This window comes from Camelina sativa, chromosome 15, assembly GCF_030686135.1.
Source record: "Camelina sativa cultivar CO46 ecotype springtype chromosome 15, ASM3068613v1".
In the NCBI taxonomy this organism is placed as follows: domain Eukaryota; kingdom Viridiplantae; phylum Streptophyta; class Magnoliopsida; order Brassicales; family Brassicaceae; genus Camelina; species Camelina sativa.
The window spans coordinates 11,412,087-11,427,073 of NC_141894.1; the positions used below are offsets into that span (position 1 = coordinate 11,412,087).

Genomic DNA, 14,987 nt, shown 5'->3' on the forward strand with positions numbered 1-14,987 from the left:
TGGATGTCATGACACTTTGAAAAACATAAATTATGAGAAAAAAACTCTCCCTCAAACCTAAGACTTGGTCTCAAAACTCTGTTTCTTGCAACCCTAATTTCTGAAAACAGTAAAGATGATGAAGAAGAGAAACACAGTTAATCATCTTCCAGAGGATATGGTAGTGGAGATACTCTCTAGGGTTCCAGCTATATCTCTGACACGATTACGATCTACATCCAAAGGATGGAACGCTCTAGTTAAGGATGATGAGAGACTTGCTAAGAAGCACTCTGTTTATGCTCCAAAAACGTCTTTGGTTATCATGTTGATTGATTATAAGCTTTATATAATGAACGTCAGTCTCCATGGAATTGAAGAGGTTGATTTATCTGTAAAGATAACATGTCAGTTCAGCCTAAAAGATCCTAACTCTTCAGAAGAAGTTGATATACGTGACGTCTTTCACTACGACGGCTTATTGCTATGCAGCACCAAAGACAATAGACTGGTCGTTTGGAATCCATGTTTAGGTGAAACAAGGTGGATCCAACCCCTAGATTCCTACAAGGAATCAGACTTCTATGCTCTAGGCTACGATCACAGATCCTTATGTTACAAAATCTTGAGGATGCAGCGACATGAAGACCATATCCCAGTGCGAACTGAGTACCAAGTCTATGACTTTACCTATAAATCGTGGCGGTTTGTTGGTGAGACTGAAGGCTGGTACATACCAAGTGTTGGGAGTCGGAGGCGTGGCTTGTCTGTGAAAGGAAATACTTACTGGCTTGCTACTAATGAATACGGACCACCGTTTGATAAGTTCTTAATATGTTTTGATTTTTCAGCTGACAGATTTCGAAGACTGTCTCTTCCCACGGGTATCCGTTCTTATTATGATGTGTCTTTATCAGTGACTAGAGAAGAGCAACAACTTTGTATGTTTTCAACTTATGGCTCTGAGGTATGGATAGCAACTCAGATTGATCAGAGTACCGGAGCCGTGTCATGGAGCAAGTCCCATCGTTTTTACTTACGAATTGATGTGATGACAGTCTTGGATGACCATGAGAAGAACGTTTTCGTGTATCGCTACGAAGCCAGGTCCAAAAGCGTGTTACACATTGTAGGAGAGGATATATTCATCATACAAGTGGTTCACCATGGTGCAGATTCTAAATGCCCATTTTTTCTCACTTATGTTCCAACTTTGGTTCAAATACGATAAGGTATCTAGTGTTCGTTTCTGTGAAGAGGCTAGTGTGTGATTATGACTGTCCCACTAATTTATGCTTTAACAATTAAAATTCTTTTTTTGAATGCCAACTAATTTTTCTCGTATGTAGAACAATGTATGTCCCAACCAAGGTGGTGCTGAGGCATTAAACACCCAAAATATTAATTGGCTTTTAGTAACTAACGCCCAAAATATTTATTGGAAAACTCTGATTTCATTCAACACCATATTTCCAAATTGTCGTTCGTTAAGACGTTAACCCCCAATTTTGTTTTTTTTCCTTTTCTACAAAAAGGAGGCCAAAACATAAAAAACTACAAAATTTCAGCTAAGTCAAAATGAGGAAAAGAGGAACCAAACAAACATTTTATTGGTCCTACTTATTTATAAGACCCGTATAGAGAGAAAAAGGGGCTTTGTCATTTCTGCAAATTCAGCTTCACCTTCTCCATCACTTTCCATAGTGCAGATTTAGCTTCTTCTAGCGTCTCAACACCATGACCTTCCTCAAATGCTAGCCTTTGTATGTTGAACTGCCAAAAACAAACAAACATACAAATTCAACACAAAAAGATACAGCTGAGAAGCACTATGCATGACCAGCATCAACTGGACAGAACTGTTTTATTACAATGTTATTTTTACCTGAGCACCTTGACGAACTCTTACATCTATTCCTTTGCTATCTATCGAAATGAGAGCAGCGTCATCCACCTCTGATTCAGTAGACAGTAGCTCTCTAAGCGGTTTCGAGAAGATGGCATTTAGTTCCTATCAGAAGTTATAGGGAAAGTACGTTAGACCACACTCAAATCATTCCAGTTTGCAAAAGGCCTAGAATGGGGGACAAGTTGTTGGAGTCTCAGAAGGCGACCAAAAGGGATCTGAAATAACGTACCTTGAGGTTCCCCTCACCACCATCAACAGCTATCTTATCTGGCTGTAGAGCTTCATACTCTTTGACATCAACCCAAGCCACCGTGCCAAAGCCTCCAATGAAATATATATCACTGCCAATTGTCACATTGAGAATGGAGTGGATAAGTAACAGGAAATAAACAATCATCCCAGTTTAGAAGGCACAAGTTTTGTAACAGACCTTATGTTCTGCATTCTAAAATAGTGAAAGTTTCCCCACTGCTCGGAAGGCCCGTGCTGGTGCTTTGCAATATATTGCTTATGAGCCCATTCCTACCAAGCCACAACCAGAGATATTACAACTCTTTACTCAGATAGATTCATGCACAGACACCTACCTGTTCATGAAGTGAAATAGAAAAGAGTATCTAGACACCTACCTGTTCATCTTCTGACAATGGGTACACATCACCAAATAATGTCACTCTTGCATTCGATAAGCCACTCCATCCAGGTATCTGCCACATAAATCCCCGGTTACAGAACAAAAAGGGAAAACCTTTTGCTTGGTTAAAAACACAATAGCCAAATGTTACCTGGACAACGAGACTGCATCTAGGTTCAGCCAACAGATTTCGTGTGTGGATGGCCAGCGGTGAAAATAAAAATATTGGATCTGATAACAAAAAGTAGAAGCCATCCAAGAAATGAGCATCTATCATATCTCAGCCAACAAACTCAAGACAGTAATTGTACCATTATAAAATTCAGCATTGCCTTCAATACTATCCAGACCCAAAACCAATCCTACATCTTTAATGAGATTTAAGGAAAACAATATTGAGCACAGTTCCTACTATTCGTCCCCACAAAATCCAAATCAAGTTAAAGTTTCTACAGTGGGAGTTAGAGACTTAGGAACTAATTGTCCACTAGTAAATCATTAAACCAGTATTCTGAAGAAAAACTGAGCGTGCAACAAAAGCAGACAGTAGAAGCAGTCAAAAAAGATAGAAAGGCTAAGCAACTTACGCCCCATCCGATCAGGTGCAAAATCAACCAATGAGCCAAATGGGTACCCTTCCCTACGGTGGTGCATTTTGGACATGACTGTGCATAGATGAGCAAACCTAGCCTTGAATCATACCCACAAAAAGACGTTAAGACCAAACAGATAGAGAAGAGATATAACAATCTAAAAGACAAACCCTTTTACCTGTTCCAACAAGTTCCGTACAGCTAAAGCAGGCCGAGGTAACGCATGAGCTGATGTAGCGTTTTGAACTCCACCAGATATTGGAGTTCTAAAAAGCCCGGCACGATTTCCTCCACCACCCTGAGAATGAGCAAGAGATGCCTCCACATCGATTACACTATGACAAGTTTCACCATTGAGATTTTCCTTCACACAACATTACAATCTATTAATACTTTATGCCAAAGCAAACCATCCATTAAACTATCTCCTTCAAACTCATCTTTCCACTCATCTAAGATTCGATTCTACACAAACTCTGTTACAAAATTGAAAATTGTAACCTTTTGCTGAATTTTTACATACCCACAACAAAAAGATTATAACTTTCGTTGAATTGTTTCATCACAAGACAAAAGAGAGTAGAAGTACCTGTGATAAAGAGAAAACATCCTCAGGAAAAACACCAAACCCACTACTCTCAGCGATATTATTATCTTCGCCTTCACTTGGTGTCTCGTTACGTAAGAGGGCTTGTACACGAAGCCCGTGACTTGATCCATTGGTGATTCTCAGGTTCGTGAATTGCTTTTTTGGTAGCGAATTACAAAACCAACACGAAGATGACTGGGAAGAAGTGGGGAGCGTAGATTTGAGGAGAGGCCTTGTCTGTAAATTGGTGATGTGTGTTGAAGTAAAGAGAGCTTCCATGGTGGGATTCAACAAAAGAGTTGAGAGAATAAGATTGTAGTAGCTTGAAGAGTCCGATCTTTCAGTATGCCCCAGATGCTTTCTTTAGTCGACTTTGTTGAAAGTACACAGCTTTATGGAATTAGGACTTTTCCAGAGTAGGGTTTGTAAAAACCACAAATAAGGGTTTTTCTTTTTATTCTTCTATTACTTTTTTTTTTTTGTGGTAAAAGATAAAGATTACAGAAATTATAATTACTTTAGGAATTAGGACTACTCTCCATTTTACTCTTTTTTATTTGTTGTTGTTGTTGTTGTTTATAATAATGAATTTTAACAAGATAAATATATTTATTTTGAATTTATAATTTTTTTTGTGAGATAATAATAATATATATATATATCTTATTATATAAAGTTTGATGTCAAAATTACTAATTAACAAGATCGTGACATGTGTCAATTGTATCATTCAGATATTGACACATGTCAATTTTAAATTTATTAAAATTATAAAAAATAAAAATATAAAATTTCAAAACCTACCATAAAAAATGTTTTATATAAAAGTAAAATAGATAAAAGAAAACCTAATTTTATGTAAAATATTTATACAGTTTTAAAATTTAGAAAAAATTATTATAAGGAAATTATATATATATCATAAAATTCAAAATTATAATATTTTTTACTTATTTTAATTTTAAGTTGCTAATTTTACAAGAAAAAATATTATCTTTTATATAAGAAAAAATTGATTGTGAAAGTTATACAATTAATTACTGTTTCTAAAAAATGTAAATACTCACCTTTACACAAAAAAAAAGATTGTTGAAGTAATAATAAGATAGGAGTATGTAAGATTAACATATACGTTTTTGTAACTATAAAAATATTAAAGTAAAGAAACATATAATAAGTTATTTAATGTGTTCATAAAGACAATTTGTTGGTAGTAGTAAAGACTAAAGAGTATATTTTAACAGTAAAATATATTTGTGTGTACAAATACACTATTAGTGGTAATGTAGATAGTAGATTTTTAAATGGATATGCATTAGTATATTATAGCAAAAAAAAAAACAATTATTTTCTATAACTAAAAGTTTATCTCTTTACTTTTATACTTTGTTTTTACTTACAAAAAGAATTAATTATATATTTTTTGATAAATTTAATTTTGTTTTAATAACTTTGAACTCATCTGCAACTATTTTATTTAACTGAAAATGTATCTATTTACTTTTTTTTTTCAAACAAACAATAAATTAAAAGAAAATTTATTGGTTAGTTGCCCAAGCCGGAAGAAAAGAATTTACAAAAGAAACTTCAGAGATAAGAGAACGCGAAACACAAGCAAGACAATTCGCCTTCGTATATGACGCATGTGGGATATAAGAGATGGAGAATAATGGGAAGAACTCTAGGGAGTTAAACTCATCAAGCATGTTGGAGAAGGACGGCCAATCTTCAAGGGACTGCACCATAGTGAGTAACTCAGCACAATCAGTCTCGAAATATTGACAAGCGATCCCTGCAACATGTATCCGCTCCATAGTCCACAACAACGCTTCTAACTCCGAATGCAGGGGGAGGGGCCCCGTCTTAGACACTTGGCTCCCAACAACAAGGTTCGCTCCTCACCAATGCAACACCACCAGCCCAATCCTGAATGCATATTGGTTGCTTTCCAAGAACCATCGATCTGATAACGAGGTGAAGAAAGCTGGACATCCGAAGACGGAGATGAAGCTGACATGACCGCCGTAAAAGAGAGCGCCTCTTCCCAAGTTAACTTATCGTCCAAAGCCTGAGTAATTATATCATTCGTCTCGATCTCTAAACCTTGAAAGACTTTTTTATTTATGGTATTCCACATTGTCCATAAATTCATGGTAATTGAAGAAGTTGATAAGGATCACCATGTTGAGGCATCCCACTAGAAAACAAAATCCAAATTCGAGTATACCGACTCATATGGAAAACCCTCTAACGAGACCGGAGTCGGAAATAAACTCCAAACTTCAAACGAGCAAAAGTATTCAAAGAAAACTTGATTAATAGTCTCAACCGCAGAGTCACACCTTTTACACTAAATATCATATTGGACACCTCGATCTACCTAATTACTTTTATAGATAGTTTTTACTTATTAAAATTATTTACTTTATATTTTTTGTTAATTTTATTTTTTGTTCGTCGTCGGGTTTGTTTTAATTTGCAATTTTGGTTTGGTTGGTTTGGTTTAGTTATCTAAACCGAGTATATAAGTGGATAAGCGACAAATTAAGGGTTTTAGGGTGTTTGATAAAAACGAGAAATATGTACGATTTTTTTAAGTTTAAACAAAACATAAATCTGAAACTCAGGAACCTGATAATGACTATTCGATTAAGAAAGTAGAAATTGATTTTAAACGTTTAAACTCCTCTAAAGAAATTTATATCATCTTGATTTCACTTTGGTTCATCTCATTAAGACCATTTTAAACATAGAAAAAGAATTTCAACAAGTCAAATAGACACAACACAAACTTAAACTAATCACTATGTCCTAAATTTAGCGATGCGGGAGGACCCACGTCAATGTTTTTGTTCAAACGTTGTCGTTTTCAGCCCATCCTTCCTCCGAATCCACGCGCCACCGTCTTAGCTGCAGCGTCATCGCACGCGCCATTCTGCTTTCAACCGCTCGTATCATCCCAGCGGCGACTCCGGTCACATCTTCCACTTTCTTTAAACTCGTCCACGTCATCGTGTTCTTGACCCCGAGCCAAAACGCCGCCGCTAAGATCATTCTATTCGTCGCTCTCGCTCTCGGCCTCGGGTTCCTCTCCACGGCCAAAGCGAGAGACGCATACGAAACGACAGCGTTTGTTAAATCTCTGTTTAGTCCTAACTTATCGCACCACTTCACAAAAACACCATCCGCGACCGTAACCGCAACACCGGCCTTCTCAGCCTTCTTCACTTTTTCTTCCCTTTCACACGCTGCTCTGTTTACGCTACGCGTTGTCGACGAAAGCTCGGAGCTTGAGACACGGTCGAGAGAAGAGCAGCAAGACGACGAAGAGGATGTTTCGGAGCAGCAAGATGTTCGTGGAGGCCAAGGGAGGAGAGGACCAGAGACGAAGTCTTGAGTGAGGGATTTGCAAGTTGGGCAGATGACGCGGCGGAAATGGCGAGCGAAGAGGAAATTTGAGGCATGGAACTTGGCGTCGCAAGAACGGCAAAGGAAAGCAGAGTCCGCTGCGCAGTGGAGATCGGCTTCGGCATTACACAGCTCGCAGTAGCTCACCATCTTTCTTCTCAATGACTCAGATCACAGGTAGGACTGGGGAATGATATGGGAAGAGAGATATAAGGAAGAGATGTGTGAATGATTGAGGGAGAGAAGAGCGGTGGAGTTTTTTATGTATGGTTCATGGTTGATGAGAGTGGTCTCTTCACCACCTAAAGTTCACACCATAGATAGAACATTACACGACCCAGATTTTTTAATAAATTTATTATAGCAAATTGGGAAATGAAATGTATGGTGTTTGTAGAATTGAAAAAACAACGTGTCGTGAGGTCTTTTTTGAGGCTGGTGAGAATCTGTGGTCATTTTTAGAGTAGCAGGCTAGCAGCCATGTCATTCTCCTTCTTTTTGGTGTGACGTGGAGATTTAGTCAACACTTGAGTCTTTTCAGAGACTTGGTCTCATTCATTGCAAATTGCTTCTTCTTCTTTTCTTTTCTTGGTTGCTTCCATTACATTTCTTCTTCATTATTTCAGTCTTTTCATATAATTTGTTTTTTTAATACGTTAACCAATAAAAAAAAATAATAATAATTTTCTTTAATTTTGTAACTAAAGGATACAAAAACACAAGGTTTGTAAACTGTGGTAAACCTGTGTTGGGTTTTCTCTTCTGGTTCAAACTTGTACAACAAAAGTGTCTATAATATCTTGAAATCTTCCCCAAAAATTGGTTTCTTAAGTAAAAGGGTCTTTTTGAATAGCCGAGCTAAATGACATTACTCAAGTTAATATATATATCCATAGAGCCCCTCTCCTACGCAATCACAAATGCTGGTTCCAAAGATTCACAATGTGACTGATGACCTCTCCAGGGAGTTTTTACTTCTTTGTTATCCGACCGTAATTCCTCTGGCGTATTCTAAATGCCGGTTTTCGTTGCAGTACGCGGTTGGATTGTTTGAGATTATTTACCTGGTTGTTTCGGGACTTATTAATCTTTAGTGGATGAGCTTCTGTGTTGAATACCCACTCGTCCAAAGGAATGACTGTTGTGGGCGAGAAGAGGAGATAGAGATACTTGAGCGTCTCAGCAAGGAAGAAACTTTGCATCTTGTTGTCCTTAACACCTGTATTAACCTGGAAATGATTGAAAAGAAATTAGAATCTACCATCGGATTACCGGTTAACAAATAATGCTGTAGATGGTGGAAAGGTATAATTCAATTCATCAAAGTTTTAACAATTACGGATCTAATTAGGAGTCTAAGGAAAACTTACATCCTTCAAACCGACATATCCAGACTCTATACGCGAGTTCTTCTCAAACGCTTCAAATATATTCCATCCCCACTCTTGATATGTCTTGTTGCCAGTTAACCGCCAGAGGTAAAACAGTGATTCAACAGTTTCTGGTCTCAAGATGTTCCACGATGTTCCAACACTCATGTCCTGAATCATCATCATTTTTGTGGATTGTAGACTAAACAACAAATTACACATAAAATAAACATAAGACAAAGAAAATGACAAATGACATACATTCCCAGAGTTGAAGAAATAATTCTCCCCAGCCAGTTTTGTTGGTGTTGATTGGTAAAAATTATAGCATGTCCATGCAAGCTGCAGATATGTGACAAAATATCAATCAAGGCTATATCTCCGACAGCTTGAAAGCAGAAAGTTCGGGAAGATCTGAAGCACCTATGAGGCTATGATCAAAGATAATTCAAGCCATAAGTTTACCTCTTCAGCGAGTGAGAGAAACTTCTTTCCTTCAGCAGGATCACTATACCCAGATGCTCCTAAAGCCAACATTCCGGGAGCAAAGCATGCCAATTCATCCATCTGAATATAAGATGAGACAGAACATGAGACTGGAGATACCAGGCAAATTAATTTTCACATATCACAATGGAAACATTGATTAGACGGGCTTACCTTATCGATCAAAGAATTTCCACTCTTCTCACAGATATATGTAAATGACGAAGGTGTTGATTTCTTAACTAAGCTAAGCAGACCATTCATTGATTTCTCCCACATATCTCTGATGCAAAGATTTCAAGCCATAACAGTACTAATTATTATTGTTTGGCTAAAAGATGTAGAAACTACAAGACCAGCAAAGAATAGAAGCAGATATCAAGCAGAAAGACAAACGTGATGGCAGCTGGGTGAATTTAATCAGCTTTCAAATGTTCCAGTGTTACGTTTACCATTTGATTTATAAGAAATACATACGTATGTATACTCAATAGACTAGAGTTAAACTTACCTATAGTGTTTCACTGCTGAGGTTTTGTTCCCAAACACCCAAACTTTGAGCAAATATTCATAAAAGCTGTATGAAAAATTAGCAGTCACACCGTCATATATCAAACCAAAGCCAAACCAGAAGGGATCAGACAAGCAGCACTATAAAATGCAATCAAGTTGGAAAATACCTGTCTCCCATGGCACCAAATGTCGTGGTGGAGTACGATGGTTGAGCTGTATCGGGATTTATATAGATTGGAAGTAGACCATCATCAGGGAAGTTCTTATTTAGTACTGAAATAACCTTTTCTACCTGAGACACGAGATACAAACAGGTCAACCATTAAGTTGCAGATTATTTTCTATGAATAAGACAATATGTATCCTGATTCCTGACCTATTGCCAACCTAAGTAAGATATAATACAAATATATAGAATAAGCTAAGAAATATGTAATCCAGTTCATGAAAATTATAACTATCTCTTAAACAGATGGATATGTAGTAAGTCATTCGTGCTACAAGTTATGGAGAAATGCACCTTTTGCTGATATTTGGGGTCCCCCGTCCTCTGGGAAAGGGCAATAAACTCGAGTTGTTCAGTACCAGAATCTGCAAGAATACTGTCTCTCTAGTACAAGAGAGAAGTAAGCAATCAACTAAACCGAAAGACCACATGTACTTAATTGAACACAGGTAAAAAGATCACATGGTACCCATTCCATAAACATTAAACATGAGCTTGGTAGTGAATCAATACCTAGCTAATGAAGAAGCTTTACATTCATCATGATATTTACAGCTAAAACTCTAAAACAGTCTAGACGCAAACAGAATGCTAATTGAAACATGTAGGAAAGTAACTGGAACTTAAAATTCAAAGTTTTCTTGGCCTCTTAGGAGTTACTTTAGAAACATGTTAGAGATCCTAGTCCAACCAGAGGGAAAAAAAAACGACAGACAACAAAGTCATCTTCTGTTGACGGAACTAGTGGCCACTATCTCTAAATAGCTCCCAGGCATACGAAAATTCGCAAGACAAGAAGAGGAAATATATATTCACTAAGTAAGCATCCAATGCATAAGACTTTAAAAGGATTGACAAGAAATATGACAGGGAGGCATTAAACGACTAGGACTTACCCCCGCCCATGTAGGATTATGAGCATTTCCATGTCTCAGGTTGATAATATTATATGGTATACCCGACTGAGTGTCCCATGCAGGCAATAATCTGTCTGCAATATCAGTAGCCTTTGCGAGGAAAATCTTATCCCCAGAAAGATCATAAGCACTGAGAAGCCCTCCTACCACTCTGAAAGCCAACAAAGAGAAAAACTATAAGCGCAGATTCTATACTTCCATTCCACATACACTGTTAACACCACACAACAAATAACCTAAGCAAGATGCCTCTTCTTAGTACAGGAAAGAAAACAACATGGTAAACCTGTTAAATGCAACCTTATGGTTGTCTCAAACATACTGGCGGCATAATCCTTGTCGAAATCTAATGAGCTTGCCACCCAACTGCAAATGAAAAAAATAACCAAATGAAGGCTGGGAAAGATGAACCGGCAAAGTTGTGAGTTGAACTCCAATGACAAGAAAACAATATAGATAACTCAGAAACAGGATTCTTCATAGGATCCTGTTGCAGTTATAGCCATAACAATTTCTATATTGTCTTGAAACAGGCTACCTGTTACAGTCAAAAGTGAACATTTGCACACAGACAAGTTACAAAGATTCAATAGCCTTTTCTATTTTATTTTTTTCACTTCTTAGTTTTATGATAGATTTTTAGGAATTTAAGTGCTTTGGATTTTAATAGCATGCCAATTCTTTTCTCAATTAAGATAAGACAATTCTGTTTATAACAATCATGCGAAGAAGAATCTTCCTAAAAAATGGGCTAGGATGGAAGACAGTTACTCACTCTCTGGCTTTCTGAAACTGCTCATCTAGACCCATTATATAGAGAGTGTCTAATGCATCAATCATAGTTGCTCCCAGACCACCAAAGCTGTCAACGCCATCTTTCGTCTGGGGCTGATAATGCAAAAAAAAAAAGGAAACAAAATAGCTTCAGAGACATATATTTTTGCAAGCAGAAATTGTTCTCAGCTTAACTAGTTGAACAACACAATACTTGCAAGCCTCTGAAAAGTGTTGAAACTTAATACAACCTAATAGCATTGCAGCTAAACCATTCAATTTCAAAAAGGCACCAAATTTGTAGAAACCAACATTGTCACTGATAAAAACATAAAAACTGTACCTGAAGCTCGTCTTGTCCCCAAGCATACTTTTCATAAGAACTCCAAGCATGAATCATAGCTTCTTTAACTCTCTGCATTCGCTGGGCATCAACAGGATCTTCCTGGACATCCTTCAAACTCTTCACAGACACATCCTCAGTGACGCTTTTTACCTCTTCCAACTAACAAAAAAACATAACAATCGTATAAGTTTCTCAAGATTGAAATGAACTCACAAGTCAATCAAAGTCTTGCAAAACCAAATATATATATATAGATACACCCCAACAAGGCAAGAAACATAAATGCCACATCCACTGTGTATTTAAGAGAAAACGCAAAAAGGAGGAAACTTTGGGGTATACATCAAAGGAAAAATAAGCTTACCATCTGCTGCAACCGCAAAACTTCTTCATTTAATTTGGAAACTTCAAACTGCAAAAGTCATCAGCATAGATTATAAAAACACGCATAAAAAAGGCAACTTCATCAAACTCAAAATTGAGAGGCAATTCAGATTATAGAAAGAAAAAAAAGGGTACCTGGTGGTCGCGGGCAAGAGATTGACGATCCCAAACAATTATGGAAACAGAGACGAAGAGGATGAAAAGCAAAGCAAGACGTCTTGGTCTACGGAGATAAAACGCTGGGTTGAAATATTTCCATATCCCATGATGACTACCACCACCACTTACAAGTTTATTATTATTATTCCTCGCCATCTCTCTCAATTCTTGAACAGATCAGATCTCGGAGGTGACAAATTTTCGGAAAGGAGAAGAAGAAGAGATCGGATGAGAGTAAAGAGAGGGAATTGATCCGGTTTGAATCAGTTGGTTTTTTGGTTTAGTATTTGGTTTGTTTATTTGGTGGGTTTGGTACTTGGTAATAATAATGGTTAGGCCTCGGCACTAATATCCGTTACTCGTATCCGTCCCAAAAAAGGTATCCGCAGTTTTAGGGTCGAGTAAAGGGTATTATATTTATATTACCCGTGAGTAAGGGACGAGTATGGGATATTAGTTTAGTTTTCAATATTCGTCCCGTTACTCGGCCCTTTACCCGTTTTGCTACCCGACCCGTAAATACCCGTTAATATTTTGTATTATTATTATTATTATTATTTATTATTAATTTATAGAGTTAGAGTTAAAACCTAAGTTCAACTTAGCCTAACTGAATTAATATATTATTTTTATTTTCAAAATTCGTAATTTTATAATTTTGGAACTATATATTGCATAAATTTATGAATTTTTCATTTTTTGGATTTCAAAAGATAAAATTATTATTGTGATTATTAACATTTTTTTATCGGGTACTCGTTTTCCGGGTAATAATAAAGGGTCGGGACGAGTAAAGGGTCAACTATTTTTTACCGGGTACCCGTTTCTCCGGGTAGCCGTTATTTAAAGGTCGAGTATGAGTAAATTTTTTCTGTTACTCGTTAGGGTCGGGACGAGTAAAGGGTCGGAGAAAATTCAAGGGTACCCGTCCCGTGCCCAGCACGAACAATGGTGACTTCGTTTTTGGGTTTTGTGGTTTCCTTAAACAGTGAGTCAAGTCAATGAGAGAGACAAAAACAAAACAAAACAAAACTTGAGTGAAGTTTGTTCAAAAAAAAAAAAAGAAAAAACTTGGGTGACTTGACGACTCTAGGGAAGAAGAAGAATATCATTTCTAAACCACATTTTTGATTTCTCTCACACGCCAATTTCGAACACGGTATAATAACATGAAGGTCCCCTACAACATCTTTATACACATTGTGAGTGAAGACAAATAAATGTCCCCTACATGCTACAACATCTTTATATATACACATTGTGGGTGAAGGACAAAGATATAGATACTAGCCTTAGCGTACACCACAAGTGGGATCATCATCGACGTGCAATTGTTATCCGGGATCTAATAGCCGGTATGCAATTTCTTCTTATCTGACCCGAAAAAATCAAATATCTAGAGTGAATGAATCCGAATAGCTGGTATGCAATTTCTTTTTGTTAAATGTTAGATGTTTTCCAAATAGAGGAATAACTAAAATTTCTGACTGTTTGTGCAGCTAAATGTTTATATTAATTTTTAACCCTTAATTTACTTCATGATCATTTGTTTGTTATATTTAGTTTGTTTTGTTTAGTGTTTGAAATTCTATTTTGATTTTTAATTATTATAACAAAAAATAATGGATCTAAATATATAGTAAGTCATTTATACGCTATGATTAAGTCACATTTTTCCTAATGATTTAATTATTTTACATAATTTTAGTTAAATCAACTTAATTTTTATATGTCAAATATTTTAATATTAATAGTGTTGACAAATAATAAAATGAGTATTTAACCCATGTTAACATTTTTATGATATTTTATTAATTCCAACATGTCTTCTTTATAACTCATCTACTATATAACTATATTATATAGTATTTTTTTAAAAAATTAATTTTACGTATTCGTAATATTTTAAAATTTTATTAAGTATATATATATATTAATTATAATATTCAAATAAATGTGAATCGAAGTTCTTCTTACATTAAAAATCAAAGCTCACAGGTTTTGGAAAACAAAACAGGAATCAAATTGTTGTTTTATTTGTTTACAAAGGATTCAGAGATACAATATCTTCAATACACAATAGAAGGTGTGATTAAGTATATCATAGTTTCTGTTTCCATATTGATTCTGCTCTATTTTTTTAGTTGGAATGGTATGTAATATATTTAGAAAACAAAATATGAAGTAATGCTATTTTAGAAAAAATTTAAGGATTAACTTTGTAAATAAGTTTTTAAATAAATACAAATAAAAGGGTAGAACCCAAAATGTACATAAAAATGTATATATAGATTCCTTTCATAAAAATAGTTTATAGAATTTAAATGTGGAATTGGATCTTCTTAAATTGTATTACAGTTAAAACAAACAGAACTCTCTACAATAGAACCTCTATAAATTAATACTCGTTATAAACTAATAAATTTTTATCGTTTTCACCTGGATAATCTAGTAAACTGTTGACATCCAATATATTACGATAGCCAAAGTTATAAATTAAAAATATTGTATAAAATATGAATTACAAAAAAAAATTATTTTTAATAGAAAATATTCAAAACTATAAAAATCAAAAATCTTCTCATAAATATTAATTTATCAATAAATTAATAATTATTAATTTATCGATAAATTAAAACCTATATAAATTAATAAAATTTTGTGGTCCCGACCTTATTAATTTATAGAGGTTTTTATTGT

The 14,987-nt window shown here is 35.6% G+C and overlaps 3 protein-coding genes and 1 pseudogene across 3 annotated transcripts; 1 reads left to right on the forward strand and 3 right to left on the reverse strand.

The window, feature by feature from the left end:
- The first annotated feature begins 115 nt into the window (after window positions 1-115).
- Window positions 116-1,210, forward strand: LOC104748385 (putative F-box protein At3g21130 pseudogene; annotated as a pseudogene).
- A 203-nt stretch (window positions 1,211-1,413) lies between these two features.
- LOC104746532 (uncharacterized) lies at window positions 1,414-4,190 on the reverse strand. The gene is made up of 9 exons (XM_010468034.3): window positions 3,705-4,190; window positions 3,294-3,479; window positions 3,110-3,212; window positions 2,674-2,753; window positions 2,518-2,595; window positions 2,319-2,410; window positions 2,118-2,229; window positions 1,865-1,990; window positions 1,414-1,752 (listed from the first exon to the last, which is right to left on the reverse strand). Exons 1-9 carry the CDS (start codon window positions 3,981-3,983, stop codon window positions 1,639-1,641), a joined length of 1,170 nt encoding a protein of 389 aa, XP_010466336.1. The 5' UTR covers window positions 3,984-4,190; the 3' UTR covers window positions 1,414-1,638.
- A 2,178-nt stretch (window positions 4,191-6,368) lies between these two features.
- Window positions 6,369-7,560, reverse strand: LOC104748386 (B-box zinc finger protein 32). Its single transcript, XM_010470037.3, has one exon. The coding sequence runs from the start codon at window positions 7,260-7,262 to the stop codon at window positions 6,558-6,560; it is 705 nt and encodes a 234-aa protein (XP_010468339.2). The 5' UTR covers window positions 7,263-7,560; the 3' UTR covers window positions 6,369-6,557.
- Window positions 7,561-7,784: 224 nt separating this feature from the next.
- Window positions 7,785-12,585, reverse strand: LOC104746533 (mannosyl-oligosaccharide 1,2-alpha-mannosidase MNS2). The gene is made up of 14 exons (XM_010468035.3): window positions 12,264-12,585; window positions 12,109-12,156; window positions 11,742-11,903; window positions 11,400-11,512; window positions 10,925-10,990; window positions 10,604-10,775; window positions 10,002-10,091; window positions 9,649-9,773; window positions 9,480-9,545; window positions 9,143-9,251; window positions 8,948-9,049; window positions 8,744-8,824; window positions 8,483-8,653; window positions 7,785-8,341 (listed from the first exon to the last, which is right to left on the reverse strand). Exons 1-14 carry the CDS (start codon window positions 12,441-12,443, stop codon window positions 8,084-8,086), a joined length of 1,743 nt encoding a protein of 580 aa, XP_010466337.1. The 5' UTR covers window positions 12,444-12,585; the 3' UTR covers window positions 7,785-8,083.
- Between the last annotated feature and the right edge of the window lie 2,402 nt (window positions 12,586-14,987).